This window comes from Haemaphysalis longicornis, unplaced genomic scaffold (assembly GCF_048455015.1).
Source record: "Haemaphysalis longicornis isolate Haplotype H1 unplaced genomic scaffold, Haemaphysalis longicornis Haplotype H1 scaffold_1, whole genome shotgun sequence".
In the NCBI taxonomy this organism is placed as follows: Eukaryota; Metazoa; Arthropoda; class Arachnida; order Ixodida; family Ixodidae; genus Haemaphysalis; species Haemaphysalis longicornis.
In genome coordinates this window covers 421143366-421162731 of record NW_027526203.1, presented here as the reverse complement: position 1 = coordinate 421162731, position 19366 = coordinate 421143366, and the positions used below count along the sequence as shown (strand labels likewise).

At 50.8% G+C, this 19366-nt stretch overlaps 3 protein-coding genes and 1 pseudogene across 3 annotated transcripts; 1 reads left to right on the top strand and 3 right to left on the bottom strand.

Annotated features, from left to right (window-relative positions):
* Positions 1–113: 113 nt before the first annotated feature.
* On the bottom strand, positions 114–13524 carry LOC144161767 (uncharacterized). Its single transcript, XM_077692371.1, has 4 exons — positions 13481–13524; positions 9654–10098; positions 6304–6453; positions 114–380 (listed from the first exon to the last, which is right to left on the bottom strand). Exons 1-4 carry the CDS (start codon positions 13522–13524, stop codon positions 264–266), a joined length of 756 nt encoding a protein of 251 aa, XP_077548497.1. The 3' UTR covers positions 114–263.
* Positions 6562–8413, top strand: LOC144139900 (uncharacterized). The gene is made up of 3 exons (XM_077672133.1): positions 6562–6587; positions 6659–7625; positions 8324–8413. Exons 1-3 carry the CDS (start codon positions 6562–6564, stop codon positions 8411–8413), a joined length of 1083 nt encoding a protein of 360 aa, XP_077528259.1.
* A 991-nt stretch (positions 13525–14515) lies between the features above and the next one.
* Positions 14516–15046, bottom strand: LOC144172778 (ras-like GTP-binding protein Rho1 pseudogene; annotated as a pseudogene).
* Positions 15047–18291: 3245 nt separating this feature from the next.
* LOC144161758 (uncharacterized) lies at positions 18292–19135 on the bottom strand. The gene is made up of 3 exons (XM_077692363.1): positions 18923–19135; positions 18585–18734; positions 18292–18297 (listed from the first exon to the last, which is right to left on the bottom strand). Exons 1-3 carry the CDS (start codon positions 19106–19108, stop codon positions 18292–18294), a joined length of 342 nt encoding a protein of 113 aa, XP_077548489.1. The 5' UTR covers positions 19109–19135.
* Between the last annotated feature and the right edge of the window lie 231 nt (positions 19136–19366).

The window sequence follows — 19366 nt, the reverse complement described above, 5'->3', positions numbered from 1 at the left end:
AAGGAATTGGTGTACGTGTAACGCAGTGAACCCGATGGAGTATAAAAAATTGCAATATGTCATGTTACGCTACTTCCAAAGACAACTATGCTTATGTAATGCAAAAGTCACAGATTTAGCGAATGCACACTTTTTGAAGCCATTTATTCACACTGAATCTGGGAAATCAAACAAACATTCAAGTCACAATGTTTTCAAACTTTGCAGATATTTGGAACAGAGTGTGTCTTCCCACGGGAACCCTCGAAACAAATTTGCCTTCGTCAGTTGATAGTCCAAGGCCCACGGTTCAGTTCCGAAAATGCCAGCAGCGGTCTTGACAGGCCATGTCCGTCGCTTCTCATGTAACCGTCCAGTCGTGTGGTTGACCGTTGACAACCCTAAAGGCAAAAAGTGTGCTAATTTGAGCAGGGCAAGCAAATTTGTATTTCGCGCGTTCGTTTTTCGCATTGCCTTGATAGTAGTTCGCGTCGCATATGACAGATGGCGCCACCAGTCCATGGTGCGCGCGCCGCTCATGGGACCTTGTTCTCGGCGGTTGTACTCGGTCTTTGCAAGAGGTAGCGTCAACATCCCCCTCGCGAGGGGCACGATCAAATGCAGAGCATTTCCGGGGGTGCGCGACGTTAAGTAGTTTGCGTTACGTTAATGTTGTTGCACTTGTGGCCACTGCTGACGAGAGAGCGCTCGTCAGCAGTAATTTGAATGAGTCAAGGATATAAGGCGTGTAGCCTTCCATTCTGTGTCGGCTTTGTGGCGCAGTGGGTAGAGCGTTGCGTACATTGCGTCCCGCCCGCGGGGTCGAGGGATCGAAGCCAGGCGACGGATTGTAATTTATTTTTTATATAGTAGGGACAACGGCGGTGCGGACTACGGACGCCAACGCGGGTGACATCGTGAGTTACTGAAATGCTCTGCATTTAAAAAATGTCTTTGCCAATTAGAAAATTTGAATATTGACACCAGGCATCAAAGCTTCGTTAGAGGAAAAAAAAAACCGCCGCACTCGACCGCGATATTCTGTAACCAAGATTGCTTATGTGAGGTTCCCCGTTTGGAGTACCTGTTGCGCCCAATACGCTATTTCACAGACCCAGAGCTGTCTTCGCACCGACTGGCGTTCGTATGAGTGTCCACAAACTCCCACGGTGGCTTAACAACTTGCGTAACAAGGTGTCGCCTCCGACGATCCTAACCCTTGTGCCCGCTTTCCTATCGAATACATTAGGTCATATCGAATACATATCGAGTCATTGTTCCTCAAAATATGAGCATCAAGCAGTCGGCTTTCCGTGCATTTGCGTCCTTGCAATCAGGTAGCCATAAACCCTTTTAACTTGACTGCCCTCCTCCTCATCTGGCCACTGCTCTTCCCGTGAAGGTGAAAAGGAGGCCCCCTCGGTTTTGTATACGGATAGTGGTACGGATAGTGAACGGATAGTGGAAGACCCAGGTCAGATATCTGGGACTTACTATTGACCAACGCCTGACCTGGGGCCCGGCAATCAAACAGCTACTAGGCCAATCCAGTCGTGTCCTGAAAGCCATTCGTCAACTCTTGGCCAAGGGGCGTGGGTGCTCACACACTTAGGCACTACGAATTTACGATGTTATGGTGTGCTCCGCAGTCCTCTACGCTATGCCCTTTGTCACCGTCAAGCCAACGCGGTGGAGGAAACTCGAAATCGAGCACAGAAATGCACTTCGGACCACTCTAGGCTTGCCCCGATCATCGCAATGCACGGGCACTCTTGCTGAAGCCGGTGCCTGGTCCCTCGCACTCCGCGCCCTACAGCGAGCTCTCAATCACGTCGAGCGGCTCCATAGGGCTCCAGACGGAGGCGCCCTCCTCGCACGGCTACGAGAACGACCTCACTCTCGAATGGGTATGATTGTCTGTACCTTCGAACGGTGATCGGCCAGCCCCCGACGGATCACATCATACCTCCTCCACCCCACGTGACGAGTGAGATCACCATAAGTGCAACTTTACCGCACGTGACCTCAAAAAGGATAACTCCACTTTGTGAATTAAGGCACGAAGCAGCGGCCTGCTTGGAGAACCTTGAGGGGCACCTGCTGATATTCCCCGATGGGTCCGTGCTTCCAGACAAGGGGGCGGCAGCTGCAGTATCCATCGCGCCTGCCTTCGCTTCAGCCAGGCAATGCCGCCTGCCAATGGCCAGCAGCTCCACAACGGCAGAAATCGCGGGCCTTCACTTGGCTGCGGACATCATTAAGGAGTGCGAGAAGAACATCATCAACCTGAAAGTACCCATCCTCTCAGATTCGAAGGCTGCTCTCCTGAGGCTCGACCGGGCCCACCTCAGCTGTCTCGCTGTACAAAGTCTTGCCAGCAAACTGCACAGCCTCAGCACCAGAGGCCTTATCATTCATCTGCAATGGCTACCTGCTCACGTAGGCATCAAGGGAAATGAGGAGGCTGATCGCCTGGCAAAAGAAGCGCATCTTCCATCCACTTCGATGAGTGAGGCAATCACGCCCCTGGACTTCGCGCGGTACCTTATCCGAAGGGACCTCCAAGCCATGCATCCTGACTCGAGTTGCATCCGGCAAGCCATTGCACGCGCTTCCTTCGAGGGGACTGGCCCGAGCTGACCGTGCTCTCCTTCTTCGTCTGCGAATCAGCTGTCACCGCTGCGCGGAAAGAAGTCACAGGCTTGGCATCGCCAGTTCACCCGCCTGCCCACACTGTCCTGCAATAAAGACACTCTCGTATGCACTGTGCGAGTGTCCACGTCATTCGCAGGCTCGATCAGCGCTGAGAGCGTCGTATGCGAAACTGGGACTGCCTTCATGCACCCCATCAAACCTGTTGTTCCCGGATTGTCACAAATCAAATCGCGAAAAAGCGTTCCGAGCCCTCCGACTCTCAGGCCGGCTATGATGCCGCCTGTACTGTCCATGCTGCGCGGCTTGGGAACCGTTATCTTATTCTCCCTTTCTATCTTTTTTTCTGTCCATCCTCTTCCCTGTCTATCCCCCTCCTAGACTCAGTCGTGATTGAGGTGCCCTCAACCCGAGAGGCAGTTATCGGCTGAGTCGACTTTCGTTTCTCTTCTAATAAAGCCACTCTCTCTCTCTCTCTCTCTCTCTCTCTCTCTCTCTCTCTCTCTCTCTCTCTCTCTCTCTCTCTCTCTCTCTCTCGAGATGGTGGTGCTCCGACAAAACCGACCGGCAGCTTTTCTGCAATGCTCGTTTAGGGACTGCACTCTTATTCGACCAAGCTAATGGTGAGGTTTTAATCAACGTCAGCTTGAGTGAAATGGTTTTTCGGTAAGTCCTACCCAGACTCAGAGCATCGAACCGGAAATGAAGCTTCCGCAACCACACACAGGAAAGAGTCTCAATGCATATATAGGGCCAGCCGCACATTCTTGACCACGTCAACGCGTTTATTCATGGTTTTACGCACATATGTGAACTTTCCCGATTTCTGCCGTGTAGCTTTGATCAAGGCGTCATTTTGCCAGATCATTTAGTGCCCATCAGTGAATGGCTTCCTTCCCGTACTAGATTTCTACTGTAGTTCAATTCCAAAAATATTTTAAGAGCCTACACTAACGTTGCTCAGTAAGTAACACAACAACGCGTGTTAAAGTAATTGCGACAACCGTGTGGAATGCCTGCGGCAGTGATCAACAAACAACGAAGGAAGCAGGGTTTGAACGGATCTTGAGAAAGTCGCACTAACAGATTTTCAGGTCGCAATTTCTTAAGATATGCCCGCCATACGTGTCCCGCCAGAAGGAATGCTGGCCACCATGAAAGCGAGCCATGATGCAACACACTTTTAACTGCACATGAGATTAAAAGAGGTATTTAAAAACTTGTTTCTGGCTAAAACAACAACAATGTGCAACCTTTACTAATCCTTAATGCGGTTTTTGAATCATGCATTGAAATCAATGGAGTTGTTTGGACACGTAATGTAGTGTCACGTTTAGACACTACATGTCGCCACCTTTCAGACTTCAGACACTTTAGTGCAAAATTAAAATTATTTCCGAAGAGATTATTGCATCTTGGACTACATAACACATGGGAGGAAATACAGGAGGCGCATCGTAGCTCTCAACTGGAACGCTTACGCCTAACACCAACGGGACGAGCTACACTGCGACGGCTGGGATATGCCATACCGCCACTGCAAGACCATAAGGAGCAAATTCCACTCCAACTCAGAGAAGCCATCAGGGTAGCCCCCATCCCAAGAAACATGCACCCACTCCACAACAAAGCTCGACGCATAGCAAGAGTACGAGCCATGAATAATACATACGGCGACAATCCAACAACAAGGTATACGGACGCGTCTCCGTACATAAACAAGCCGGCCCACGTCGTGTGTGTCGCCAATGCAGCAGGGCAAGTAACAACCGCCCTCACCGTCCGCACAACATCAACGGAAGCTGCTGAAGAAGCCGCTATTGCCCTGGCCATCCCGACGGGAAAAGATGCAATCACAATTTTGACGGATTCGCAGGCGGCGTGCCGCAGTTACCAACGAGGCCGCATCAGCAAAACGGCACTTCAAATTCTTAAGAATACTGCTCACATACCTGAAACGCGGCTCATCTGGATACCTGGACACGAATCTCTCGAAGGTAATGAGGCGGCTCACGCCGCTGCCCGCGCGCTTATACACCGGGCCATTACCATAGAGGGACAAACACCGCTTGCGGCCCCCAAAACAGAACCGCTTGTCAGGTATGCTGACATTCTCACTTACTACCGTCAAGGCCGAAGAACCTTCCCGACTCCGCATTCCCAGTTAACAAGAGCAGAAGCCACCACCCTTCGAAGACTACAGACGAATACGTACCCCCACAGAACCCTACTCTATGCGATTTACCCCACCCAATACCCGTCTACCTGCAATTTCTGTCCAACGCCCGGTACACTGTACCACCTGATTTGGGTGTGCCGGAAGACTCCAGGCCTTGCCCCAATAACCTCCCCCTCCTACAACCAGTGGGTGAACCGCCTGACGAGCCAGGATTTTGGGATCCAGCGTGAACTGGTGAAGAGGGCCTGGACCGCCAGCCGAGCTCAGGGTATCCCGGAATAGGGAAGCCCCCCACCGGGCGGGTGCCATAAGATCTGCACCAGCTTGGCAAATAAAGATTTATTCATCATCATCATCATCCGCCTGTTTATTTAGAAATTCCTGGCACTTACCCCAGTAAAGAAAACGCTGCCTTTCATATGAGCTGGAGGACATACACTCCACAAAATTCGGTTGTCTGTCTCATTCTGGGTTTCCCCTAACCGGAGTGCACTCAAGCCTGGAAAAGCGACTGGGGCCAGAATATAAAGCTTTTTAACATTGTTATCGAATTTTTTTTTTTTTTTTCACAATCCCTCTCCTGTCCGTTAGCTGCTGTACTGTCAACTCTAGTGACAGCAAGAAACAACCCGAACAAAAAAAATATATATATACGCCTCCCTCTCACGGCGTGAGGCAGCACATGCCGCTGCCACTGAACTCCAATTCCGGGCTTTCCGCCCGGGGACAGACGACTTGGCATCCGCGCTCACCACCCCTCACACAATACTGCTCAGGTATACTCACCTCCTTAATCACTACTGCCACATTCGCTTTCCTTACCCGCCTCCCCACCCGTCGCTAACTACACTACGGCAGAGGCCCGAACGTGGTGCAAAATCGGCACGTATTTCAACTCCACCATACCACCGCGCATCTCCCCACTAACTTTGCCACTCCTGCAATCTCCCCGCCACCTTCAGCCCGTCTTGTATGGTTCTGCCCACTACATCCCGACTCCACCCCCTTCCAATTTCCTAAGCGGTAAGAATGCTCACGGACCCGCTTGCACCCGGACGACCAGCAACGCCTGATCAACCGGGCCACCCGGGCTGCGGAAGTGCGCGGCTTCCTGAACCGAGGACGCCACCCACCTTTATTCCTTTTTCTTTTGTGCCTCCTTACCTCCTCCTCTAAGCCAAACTTTTGGCTAAACGAAACGCATCGTGTGCCACTAAGCCTGCAAATTCATCAAAGCACAAAGCCGCGTCGATAACGCAACTTTTTGTTGGATTCGACTGCAAGTGACTGTGCACATTCAGAAATCAGCAGTACTGAAGTATGTGTGTTTTTTTTTTCAAAGCGAACGAAATGGTCTATAAAGTGGTGGTAAAACCTAAAGCTCAAACCCATTTTTACCGAATGACGTTACGCACACCTCAAATGTAGAGCGGTTGCCTTACGCTCAAGGTAACATCGTTTCAACTCAAGAAAAAGCCGGAGGCAATGCATACCGCTGCAATCATGGCAACGTGCAGGCCAGGGTGCCAGCGGCTCTGGTCCTTCCTCTCGGCTGCCGGGATGTCCAGCCTCTCCGAGTGGAGGGAAAGCTGCTCCACCAGGCTGGCACGTTCTCGGCGACGATACGCACCGAGGTCTTCGTCCTGCAAGCAAAGAGGACATAACAAAATTGAGACATTATTCCTCTTTTCATAACTGGAACATGTATTGACCGGTAACACATTGTAGGCTCATACAAACATACAAGACACATGCACCTCAAGACGGATAATTCAGTGTACTCTCCCAAGTGAAGCGCGCGGCGCATGTTGGCCCTGTACGAGGAGGTGGTGGCCCCCGTGGAAGCAGGCCCTCCCTCCAGCCGCCCCCTGCACTGGAGGCCGAAGTGCACACGGACATCCCGGGCCTGCGTAGCAAGCGGCGGACTTCGCACTGCGGGCAGCTGCAGCTGGCTCGGGGTGTCGTGTGGGGCGACCTGGAGGACCACACCCTGGTGTACACGGATGGTTCCGTGCGGCAGCAGCAGGGTTCGGCCACGGCGGCGGCAGTGCTGGGGGAGGCCACCAGGCAGGCGCGGCTGCACTGCGCCGCATCATCCGCCACGGCCGAAATGGTGGGCGTAAGCCTTGGCCTGGACCTTCTACTGGAGCTGGAGCCGCCCCCCGAGCGCTGCGCCCTGCTGTGTGACTCTCGAGTGGCCCTACTCCGGATCCAGGAGGGCGACCCGCGCTCCCTCCTGGTGCGGGCCGTGCGGGACAAGGTGGCACGGCTGGCCCAGCGGGGGACTCGCCTGCGGCTGCAGTGGGTGCCAGGCCACATTGGGCTGGAGGGCAATGAGAGGGCAGACGAACTGGCCGCCGACGCCCACGAGCTGCCCCCTTCGCCCACGGCAGCCCACGCAGCTGCGGATGACGCCCGCCTGCTGATACAGCGACATGTACGGGCCCAGCATCCGGACCCGAGGTTGGCAGCTGGAGAGGCCCCACCACCCGTCCGGGCCACACGGATGCCGAGACATCAACGCTCGGCTGTCCTGCGCCTACGCGTGGGGTGCGTGTGGACAGCCGAGCGAAAACACCGCCTGGCACTCATCAATGACCCGTCGTGCCAGCACTGCCAGGCGGCTGTCCAGACCCTGCCACATCTGGTCCTGGAGTGCCCCCAGTTTGTGGCAGGGAGGACCGAACTGTTGGCCGCCTTCGGGGGAGGGGCTCGGCCCCTCGAAGAATTTCTGTGGCCGCCAGGCAGTGCCAGAGAGCGAGACGGAGTCCATGAGGCCCTGGGGTCGTACCTGGATGCCTCAGGACTCCTCCCGGCTCTCCGCTTTCTCCCCACATAAACTAAACGGTATGTGTGTGGGTGCTTCGTTTTTTTTGTGTGTTTTTTTGTCTTCGTGTTTTAGTGTTTACCTTGTATATATTGTACATATATGTCCTGTAAGACCTGTATATTTGTATATATGTAACCTCTCCTTCTCTCTATCCTCCCTTCTCTGTACAACTGTTTTCCCCATAACCCACACCCCCCACACCAGCAGGCGTTCCGGTGTCCACCCTTAGGTGAGACAAACGACGCCTGCTGGTGGTCTTTCCTTTCCTTGTTTACAATAAATTCATTCATTCATTAATTCCTGCCGCGGTGGCTCAGTGGCGAAGGCGTTGCGCTGCTGAGCACGAGGACGCGGGTTCGATTCCCGGTCGCGGCGGCAGCTTTCTTGATGGAGGCGAAAAGCATAAACGCCCGTGCATACGAGATTTCGGCGCACGTTAAAGATTCCCAGGTGGTCAAAATTAATCCGAAGCCCTCCCCTACGGCGCGCCTCATCGCCTGCGTTGCGTCGGCGCGCTAAACCCTACAATCAATCAATCAATCAATCAAGCGCGCTCCTTGTTATTATTCTCGCCAAGGTGACGGGTGGAACGGCCTGCGGCTGTGACGACAAATATCTTGATCTGTTCCCCCTTCGACTCCATAGTTAGCCGTGAGGTGCGTGGGTGCGCTTATATTTCGCAGCTTCGGCTGTTCATCCCAACCCTGCTAATAGTACGAATTGAGGTCGCCTTACAAGATTGCTCCACCACAACTACGCCCATGCTGCGGTGAAAGCAGCAACTGTTACCAGGGTGAAACTACCGACCTAGGAACCCCGTTGAGTGAGAATGAGAAGATACAGATTGTTTACTAAAAGATACTGAATGTCGTCACAAGCATCCTCCTGCGATGTCTATCATTGCCACGTAATTTTTTTCGGTCCTTTTTACATTTTACATTGTTGCGCAAACAAAAACCAGTCCGCAGTACTAGGTAACAATTATGCCCTCCCACTTCACTTGTGCTACAACTGCTTGCCCACCGCCGAACGGTTCGCCCATATCTTGCACCTGTACCACTCGGTTTATTCGCACCGCGTCACAGGAACGAAAAAAAAAACTGCACGTCTCTCGCTAATTTGGAAAAACAAAGCGTACTATAAAGAACACATCGCCAACAAATAGACTCAATGTTGGCCTATAGCTTTTGTCTTTAACCGGAGGGAGACACTGATGTCCCTCAAAAACATCTGAATGAAACTCCCTACACAGTGGAGTAAAACTTTTCAGAATAAAGATGTAGTCGCAGACATTACAAGGACCGAAACATAGGCTCCGTTTAGATAATAAACAAGATAATGACAGCAAAGCGACCCCAAAATGCAGTACTATTCACTGTCCAACCAGGCAGATTGCGTGCAACCCAACAAGAAAATACACAGTCGAGGTTTAGCAGAGGTGGTCTTTAACAAGCATTGACTCGGGGAAGGGCCCTGCTTACCTCTCCCTCCCCCCTCCCCTTACACTACTCCCCACCTACCCAGTTTCTCCGCTGGCGGTAGTACTACAGGCACAATGTCGCAGCCAGTGAGGTTGAAAGTGACTCTAGGAGAAACTCTATGAGCATCAACGAAAACCGCTAAATTCTCCAGAGCATCAGGCTCGAAAGAAATGCGACCAGTTCAACTGCTGCCGGATGCGCGACAGTTCCATCCTCGATGCGAGTGGGTTATTCCGGAAGTTGAAAGCCTAATTAAAACACAGTATTCACATTTAGGTAAGAGCTCCTTCGGAGAGGCTCCTAGGTGTTGAGGGGAAGGGAAGAGGGGAAGTCACACGGCGGACGTGGTTGGTGCTCCAGGTAGCCACAGGGGGCTTAGCGGGAGGGCGGAAGTATAGGTGGGAAAAAGTTTACAGAGAAACTAGGACGAACGGTGGGAAAGAGGGGAGCTCAGGGCCTGCAGCAACGGAGAATGAACGAGTGCGGCAGTCAGGCTGGCAGGACACGCCGAGACCAAGCGGCTTATACTTGCCTTGTCGTCCAGGTCGGGCTCCAGTGATGTGCCGGCGGGGTGCCAGCGGGACCGGTGGGGCCCCAGCGCTCGGCACAGGATTCGTTCGTCCGGCCGTTGGCTCGACTCCAGAATCGCAGGAAAGGCTGCTGCAAGTGGCACCTTGGATGCGCGGCCGCCAGCGATGTCAGCCCAGCCGTGTTGCGTCCCAAACCATCGCGTAGCAAAGACCGGCACGCGACCGATGCGACCGCACGTCGTCGTCTTCACGCAGCCAGGACAGCGCGCTCTGGGAATTTCGAAATTTGTACAAATTGCCGTTTGCAACGGTAAAGGGTTTTGACCTTGTATATTTTGGTTGTATATAAATAATAAGTTGTTGGTTGGTTGGTTGGTTGCCTCCCACCATGGCACATACCCACGCGGGGGATTGGCCAAGAAGTTTTGTGCGTAATGAGCATGTGACCTATATTATTTTAGATCCCAAAATTTAGAAAAGGAAATACCCAACATAATTTTTTAAATATGTGTAATATGAAAGTACATTCAGGAAGAAAAAACACCCGCATTTCCCCGAAGCGGAGCATGGGGAAGTGCGAATGCACGGGTGATGCTATGACGGGGAGTTATGTTGAACTGTGTTGGCATTCGCCCGTTAGTTGTATTTAACACCCCCGCGTGATTAAGTGGGGATTCACACACCCCGTTAGTCGTTCTCTGGAAATCTTGGTGAATTAAAGTGTATGTTCGAGATCACACACACACGCAAGTAAAGTGATACGACAGTATTCTTTATTCAGCACTTGTTGGTGTTGTCGTTGTAGTTGACGGTCGTTATGACCGCCTTGTGGTCACTGAAATGTACGGTCAAGAGTTGTTGCAAGACCGCGCGTATCAGACAGTTCCTCGCAAAGGCCAGGTCGATGTAGCTGCCGTTGATGGTGGTGGGAGCCTCTAGCGGTAGGCACGTCATGGAGTGGTTGGCGAGCATGTATTCCATCAACCACTCGCCGCCCTTTCGCACGTCCACGTTAAAGTCCCTAACAACCACGACCGGGTCCGAGGGCTTTACGCGCCTGGCCACACTCTCCATCGCCGCGTCCACGTATTCGACGACGTCGTCGCGCGAGATGTTTGGCGCGAGGTAGAGGGTGACGACCACGATTCCGTCGCCCGAGTACGCGTCGGTGTAGACGGCACTGTACGGCGACTCGTCCCTGACCGGCGAGGTGGACACGGCGTGCGACACGAGGTTCGCGTAGACGTGACCGACGAGGTAGACGCAGCAGTACTCGCCCCGACTTCCGCTCCTGGCGAAGCAGCAGTCGTCGATGGGGAAGTGGGAATGCACGGGTGATGCGAAAGAATTCTTCTTGGCCAATCGCCCTAAGTGGGTATGTGCTAAAGAAATTAGGAACTCTTCTTGGCCAATCGCCCTAAGTGGGTATGTGGTGCGGACGGACGGACGGCGGTGGACGCGTGATTCAGGGTCGCTTAAGAAGTGCATTCGCACTTAAAATGAGCTAAGTGTGAACGTTTTGCTGGCTAGCAGGAAAACCGGCCTGTCGCCGCAACGAACGGAGGGCAGACACAACATCCTTGTGGCAGACTCCTAGGGCGGAAGGGCCTAGTGACAGGACCTCGGAACTAGATAGCGGAAGGTTAAGGCGTCTAAAGGTTGACTCCAGGGGCGGTATTCTCGAGTTTTGTCCCTTTTGCGTCCCTTTCAAAAGTGTCCCTTTTGGCGAGCCCTGATTGGCTAAAAGCAAACAACCGGAAGTGACGTAACGCAAGCGCAACAAACCTACTGCCAACGCCCATTGCTTAACCGGAAGTACGTCACGATGAAAGGGACTCAAAAGGGACGTTTTCGAAAGGGACAGTTACGAGAATACCGCCCCAGATGCGTACGTCGCATTGGTGAGAAGCTGCGGCAACTAAATAGGAAATGTTCTATATTTTCCAGTTCGTCGCAGAAAGGGCATTGCGGAGATGGAGCCAGACGAGATTTATAAAGATAAAAATTTAGTGGGGGAATTTTGCACTGAAGTTTAGTGATTGCTACATCGCATATCCTTGTTTCACAAAACATCGGCTTCCATGCATGACGAAGGTGGCTATAATCTCTAGAAGATAGAAGGGCGTCTTGCTTATAAGCCTGGAGTAGCTGTAGACGTTTAAATCTGGCCCCCAATAGCAAACTGTCATTTGGACATTGCACGACCACAGGGCCACCAAGAGACATGCTGGCTAATTGATCAGCCACTTCATTGTATGGGATTCCTGCATGTCCTGGAACCCACACTAGCCGAACCTCACAAAGCTGATGAGGAACAAATGATCGGAATGTGCGGATAATTGGAGAATCTTTTTCGGATGTTAATGCGGAACACACAGAGAGGGAGTCAGAAAGTATAACTACATGGGAAAATTTGTGCTGAAGTTTTTGAAGAGCCAAAATTATTGCCAATAATTCCGCCTGGTAAATAGGTGTGAAATCCGGTAACCTGATCGAAAAGGACCAATCGAGGTACTGGGAGAATATCCCGACTCCAGCTTTCTCATCAACTTGTGAGGCATCGGTAGCAATGACGATATGGGAATGAAGGGTTGACAAGTGATCCTCCAGAAATCCATTTATAATTCGGGCTGGCAACATCTCTGCATTCGGGGGGAAGATATAATCAAAGTTTATTTCAACAGATGACACACTAATACAAGTAGAGGGGAGCCGGAAAAGGTTTGCGTGAAGTGGCTGAAGCCATGACTGTACTAGATCCATCTAGGGTCTCTGGAACCGCGTCCACTGAATGCCTTGAAAAAGATCAGGCCTCAGACGGAAAACGAACTGTCCGTCATGCAGTGGGGGTTCAAACAATTTGACAAAGGTTAATACGGTCAATAATTGGAATCTAAACTTCAGTGGAGGAAATCGTGCCTCAAGGTGTAAAATAGGGTTAGCGACATATTTTGGCAGTCCCAAGCATAGTCGCAAAGCCATTCTCTCGACGATAAATAGGGGATTTAATTTGTACGCCACTCAACCAGAAAATAGGACGCAGCCAAACTCTAATACCGGGCGGATATAACTGCGATATATCATTAACAGTGTATCTCTACGCAACCCGAATTTGTGGCTACATAGCCTGCGGAGCACGCCTGCAGCTCTTTCTCCTTTAGTAGCAATATGTTTAATATGAGGACGCCATGTAAGCTTGTCATCATAGATTATACCGAGATATTTTAATTCTGTAACTTGACGGGTGGATTGATGTCGGTACAATAGGCATAAAGATATGGGGATGGTAACCGGAAATACTAAGACCGCAAATAAGTGTTTAGCAGCTAAATTAAGTTTTTCCATCCTAATCGTTGTCCCATGCATAAAATTTTACAATGATGGGGCAATTCTCTACTTTGGGAGTTTTCGGGGAGTTTGTTGTTGTTGTAAACTTTATTAGAAAGGTAGGCCAAAGGCCAGGGGAGGGGGGGGGGGGGAATGGGGAGGGCGGAGCACAGCCGCTATGACGCCGTCTTCAGGGGATCTCTTCAGAAGTCGTTCAGACCACTGCTAAATTCCCTGTACTGGGTCGCTTTTTGTGGCATAAGTGATGATTTCGAAGAGAGTGTCGCGTAAGAGGGATGCTGGGTCGATGTAAGTTGAGGTGTCGTGGTAAGGGGGAGTGAATGTACGAAAGCGAGAAAACTTCGCCACCAACAATGTGCAACAGTGACACGTGAACCACTGCAGATACTGTGACCAGGACTGTCCATCGCGCCAATCCTGCGGTTATGTGGATAATGTGCAAACATGGGTCTCCGTGCGGTCTATTCTGTGAGCCACCAACCGGTGCGACAAGTTCCTGCCGTAGGGGATGCTCCCCGTAGCCATTCAGAGCATTTTGAACGCCCCAGAATGTTTAGAACACGTTACATGAAATGTTTCAACACTGAATAAAGTTAAACAATGGAAGCCTGTGGAAACATCTAAAATTTGTGGTCATTTTTAGCCACAAAAGATCCGGCTACAAACATCACAGTGGTTCACTACGAGTACTGTCAATGGAAACAGCTAGAACAAGTAATAAGTTTTGACCATTTCTAAAACAAAATCGCAGTCTGGCCGTAGCCGTATCCGTGGTTGATGGCGATGAAGAATTTATAGCCTTCTTTATTCCGTCATTCAGTTGCGGTCTTCCAATCTCTCCATGTAGATGCACTTGGCAAGGATGACCACCTCTCGCCTCTGCCGAGCATGGGCTCACTGCACGGGACACCTCGTGCTATGGAACGCTTCCGAAGAAGCCACCTCTCCACCCCCCCCCCCCCCCCCCTCCTCGTTTGGGTTCGCGGCAGCGGGACTTGTGGTATGGACTGCCTCGTAGCATGCAATGCTTCCTGCCCCAGCTCTTTCTCAATGGGCGCTTTGAGGTTTTCGCCTTAATAGACGCGAAGACAAAACACCACGACACGCGATGAATTAAGTCTGAGGCGGAAAGACTAGTAGGGCTCCGTTATCGATCGGCCGAACCGCTAGCTGTGCACCGAAATCACCGTGCGATATCGCAGTAAATCTTGGTGACGTAGGCAAAAAGGCTGCTTCAACCTCTTGATTCGTGAATTTTTTTCCTTTATAAAGACTCAACACAGGATAAACGGCGAAGCTTTATTGGAATAAATTCGGAGACGTCAGTAGAGGGAGAGGAGGCGAAGTGAATAAGCCGATTAACGAAAGGGAACATTAAAATGACATGGACAATACATCTGGTCTTGAGAGCAGATCTACATATAGTGTAGGCACAATAGGAGAAAGCGCCATGATCTTGTTTAATGATTGCACGTATCAATAAATAAGTTAATAAATTGCAGCGCGACAGACGAGCAAGTTACGCGAAGAAACGATATGAGAAGGGAGGGAAAGGGGAGGAGGAGGTGTGGGCTGGCGCGCACAAAGCAGCCAAGACACTGCAGCGAGGGAGGCTCCTGCAGCCCTCTTGGCTTTTCCCACCGGGAACGGGAAGAAAAATATTGCTAACTCTTGAGAAGGACACACTTCGGCTTTTTTGGCCTCTTGACATGGAGTGCATCTGTCGTTTCTCTCGCACTCCGTCCTTGGTCTTGGCCGAGCACTCGAAGTACCCATAGGCGATGATTTTCTCCGCCAAGCATTGTACGGCCTTCCTCGGGCGCCACGGGTTCTCCTTCATTTTGGCCAGATAGAGCTGCGTGTGCGGGTCGTTCCGCAGGTCCTCCTTGTTCCCCACCAGGATGACGGGCATGTGGGGGCAGCAGAGGTGGACCTCGGGCGTCCACTCCTCGGGGATGTTCTCCAGGGAGTCGATGCTGAAACGCATCCAAATGACGTCTGTGTCCGGGTACGACAGGGGCCGCAACCTGTCGTAGTCCTCTTGCTCCCACCTAGCAAAAAGAAATAAGTTTTTAAATACGTACGAGTACACTTGACGTGCACTTCAAATATTCTTTGCATTTTGTAGATTTATTGAAAAGGCAGTAAAAATGTTATGCGGGGAAATTACAGTGCTCATAAATACTCTCCAAATATATTTAAAATGCTCAGAGCCACGCCAATGTGCTCTTATGTTATTCAGAATACATTGAAAATGCATTTTGTTCCCGCAAAATGATCATGATGTAATTTTGCCGTAAATATAATAAATACACTTCCTTAAATACAATTAGAGCGCAAAACTTAGATTGCCTTAGCAATATGCGGAAGCATATAAATATACTCCGAATATATTCGAAATATATTTAACTGCATTTTTGTTTGTGGAATAAATATAGTACAAATACGCCATAAATACAACGAAAATACTTAATGAAAATACGTCTTAAATGTGTTAAAAATGAAAGTACACTTGGAGCACACTACAGGTGCTGACACAGGGGCTGAATTCACGTGAGACATATTTCAAATGCCCCGTAAAATTCATTCCAAATGAATAAAAGCACTACAATTTTTGTCCTCATTTTGATTGCAGATAATGGGAGAAACTAGGGAAGAAACGCTTACTGCGTCTAAGGCAGCCATGCAAATAAAGTTCGAAGCACTAGAGAGAAACTCACCGTACAAATTTATTAGCGACGGTGTTTGAGCGCTTTCTTCAAAGCGAAAACACCTAATTCAACAACTATCTACGAAAAAAACTTGCAAATCGCAGTTACGGCAGTATCCCTGTAAAGGGGATGACATTTGTTTTTTTCTGAAAAATATTGCCTTAGATGAAAAACAGTGGCTATGCTTCTGGGTGCGATCAGTTGGGCGCCGGTCACGACCGCTCACTACCTCATCCTCCTATCCCCTTTACGTGCGGCGCGAGGTGGCGCTGCGCACCCCACTTTCTTTTAAATACAGAGCGTTTCAGTAACTCACGATGTCACCCGCGTTGGCGTCCGTAGTCCGCACTGTCGTTGTCCCTACTATATAAAAAAAATTACAATCCGTCGCCAGGTTTCGATCCCTCGACCCTGCGGGCGGGACGCAATTTACGCAACGCTCTACCCACCGCGCCACAAAGCCGACACAGAATGGAAGGCTACACGCCTTATATCCTTGACTCATTCAAATTACTGCTGACGAGCGCTCTCTCGTCAGCAGTTGCCACAAGTGCAACAACATTAACGTAACGCAAACTACTTAACGTCGTGCACCCCTGGAAATGCTCTGCATTTGATCGTGCCCCTCGCGAGGGGGATGTTGACGCTACCTCTTGCAAAGACCGAGTACAACCGCCGAGAACAAGGTCCCACGAGCGGCGCGCGCCCCATGGACTGGTGGCGCTATCTGTCAGATGCGACGCGAACTACTATCAAGGCAGTGCGAAAAACGAACGCGCGAAATACAAATTTGCTTGCACTGCTCAAATTAGCACACTTTTTGCCTTTAGGGTTGTCAACGGTCAATCACACGACTGGACGGTTACATGAGAAGCGACGGACATGGCCTGTCAAGACCGCTGCTGGCATTTTTCGGTCTGCCCTCGCTGCGTTTCCTTGGCCTGTCCAGTGAAGTCAAGTTTTCGAGCTCTTGAACCGGAGGTCGCCGTGGGAACACAGTCTCTGCTTGGACGGCGCGTTGCTGCGACTTTGTCTTGTATGGCCGTTTAGCCAAAGGTAAGCATGATTTTCCGGATATTTGGGAATAAGGTGTAGCACAACAATTAATCGAAGTGCTTGCATTGCAATGGAAAAAGTGTAAGCACCCCTATTAAATAAGGACGTAGTGGTTGCTAGGTTTACTTCCATCTGCTAGCGAGAACTCCGTACAACACAATATGCTCACAAGCCGGCGACACCGAGAACACGTGTAATAAATAAAGCCTTTTTCGGTGGCTCTCTGCTCGCGCTTATTTTTTAGCTTAGGTCATGCTATGTGGCCGTGGGATGGTTGCTATGAGTTTCCTTCTAGATCGAGTTATTCCGTCCTTAGCATATTGAGGTCTAACGCTTGCATTATACAGAGACCGGCAAGGAACGTTTAAGTACATCCGGTTCACAGAAAGTCCGCCGTCCATGTTCACGGCAGGGAGAAATTTGGGAAGTATATCCAGCAATGGAGGTTTGTTTTCCGTCCGCTCCCCCTCCCCCTCTCCCCCTCCATTTCTTTCATTTGTGAACGATATCAGCGTGAGTCGTGCCAGCCGTACGGGGAACGAACACAGGTTGGGACACAGGGTGTTTAAAAAATTACCGCCGCCTAAAACAACAATAACGTTCAAACTTTCTTATTCCTCCAACGGTTCTTGAATCACGCGTAGAAATCGACGGATGTCACCACCTTTCAGAATTCAGACATTTTAATGGAAAATTAAAATTATTTCCGACAATTAATTTAGAAATCCCTTGAGGTTACCCTAGCACATAAAACGCTGCCTTTCATATGCGCTGGATTACATGCACTCCACAAAAAATCGATTATCTGTCCCATTCATGGTTCCCCCAAAACTCAGTGCACTGACGTCGGAGAAAGAATATAAAGCTGTTTCAATTTGTTACCGAATTGTGTTTTTTTTTCTCCACAATCTTTCTCCTGTCTGTTAGGTTCTGCTCTGTCAACTGTGGTCACAGCAAAACGCCCCGAACAAAAAAAAAATATACGCCTCCCTCCCAGGGAATGAGGCATCACATGCCGCTGCCCGCGAACTCCACTTCCGGGATTTCCGTTCCAGGACCGACGACTCGCCATCCGCACCACCCCTCCACCCTCTGCCGCTCAGGTATACGGATCTCCTTGGTCACTAACGCCACATTCGGTTCTACTGCCCCCCTCCGCACTCGCCGCTCACTATTGCAGAAGCCCGAACGTGGCGAAAGACCGGCACGTATTCCAACACCACCATACCCTCGCACCTCTCTCCCCCATCACCTTCTCTTAACTCTGCCACTTCTGAATCTCCCCGCCACCGACAGCCCGTCTACTATGGTTCTTCCCACTGCATCCCGATCGCGTGAGCGGCAGAAATGCGGACTGACCAGCTTGCACGCGGATGACCAGAAACGCCTGATAAACCTGTCCACCCGGGCTGCGAAGCGCGCGGCTTCCTGAACTTCTTTTTCTTTTTTGCGCAATAAAGCGTTTTCCTTCCTCACCTCCTCCTCGAAACCAAACTTTTGGCTTAACCAAACACATCTTAAGCCACTAAGCCTGAAAGTACATGAAACGACAAAGCAGGGTCTAGGACGCAAATTTTTATTTGATTCGACTGCAAGTGCCGGTCTTTTAAGAACATTCACAAATCACCAGTATTAAACTATTTTTTTCTTGAAGGAAATACTCTACAAGAAGAATGTAAAGCGCCTGCCTTACCCTTATGGTAACGTTGTTTTAGCAAAAGCACTGGCTGTGCTGCAAACCATTGGCAGTGAGGACGGAACTGTTTGCAAAGATTGCCGAGGAAGGGTCCTTAAGAAAAAGCCGGAGGCAATGCATACCTCTGCAAGCATGGCCAAAGGCAGACCTATGTGCGAGCGACTGAGGTCCTTTCTCTCGGCCGCCGGGATATCAAGCCTCTCCCAGTGGTGGGCAAGGCGCTCCACGAGGCTGGCGCGTTCTCGGCGACGGTAGGCGTCGTAGTCTTCGTCCTGCAAGCGCTGACGACAATTTAAACCTTAGTGCTCTTTCGCGCAACGGGAACACATAGGGACCGCTAAACATTGCAGGTTCATACGAAGGTTCAAGACATTGCTCCTCAATCTGGATACCAACTTAAAAATACTGGGGGGCAAGAAATGGCGAGGAAGATACGTTTACTCGGGGGTTCCGAACCAACCTGTTTTTTGGACAGTTCGGCGATGGGCCGGCTCAGATTCGGCTGCTCCTGCTCCGGTGTGGTAGGCACCGCGGTGGGCGGTGGGCAGGGGGCTGCGCTTGGCTTCTCCCGCACGAGCAGGGTGAGCAGCCGGCCGTGGTCCTCCTCGAGCGGTGTCGTGATAGGACTGCGCTCCTTCATGCCCATGCAAGCCACCGCTTGAGGACAGAGGCGACGGCTGAGGCCAGGGGAAAAGGAAACAAGTGCAAAACGAGTCATGTTAGCTTCCGAAAAAAAGGCAGCTCATAGCAAAAGAAGATTTACGTCGACACAGCCACTGATTAGTGCTACTGCACAAGTATCCCACCCCCCACTTCACTTGTCCTACAACTGCTTGCCCACCGCTGACCGGTTCGCCCATATTTTGCACCTGTACGACTCGGTTTACTCCATGTGCAAATTTAA

Coding starts and splice junctions, on each gene's coding strand:
- LOC144139900 (XM_077672133.1), top strand. CDS start 6,562: ATGCACCTCAAGACGGATAATTCAGT. Junction 6,588..6,658: donor CTCAAGACGGATAATTCAGT/GTACTCTCCCAA, acceptor CCGTGGAAGCAG/GCCCTCCCTCCAGCCGCCCC. Junction 7,626..8,323: donor ATGCCTCAGGACTCCTCCCG/GCTCTCCGCTTT, acceptor TATATTTCGCAG/CTTCGGCTGTTCATCCCAAC.
- LOC144161767 (XM_077692371.1), bottom strand. CDS start 13,524: ATGGCTACGGGGAGCATCCCCTACGGCAGGAACTTGTCGCACCG. Junction 10,099..13,480: donor GGCAGGAACTTGTCGCACCG/GTTGGTGGCTCA, acceptor AAAATAATATAG/GTCACATGCTCATTACGCAC. Junction 381..6,303: donor ACGTTGCCATGATTGCAGCG/GTATGCATTGCC, acceptor TTTTGCCTTTAG/GGTTGTCAACGGTCAACCAC.
- LOC144161758 (XM_077692363.1), bottom strand. CDS start 19,108: ATGGGCATGAAGGAGCGCAGTCCTATCACGACACCGCTCGAGGAGGAC. Junction 18,735..18,922: donor CCGAACTGTCCAAAAAACAG/GTTGGTTCGGAA, acceptor CAGCGCTTGCAG/GACGAAGACTACGACGCCTA.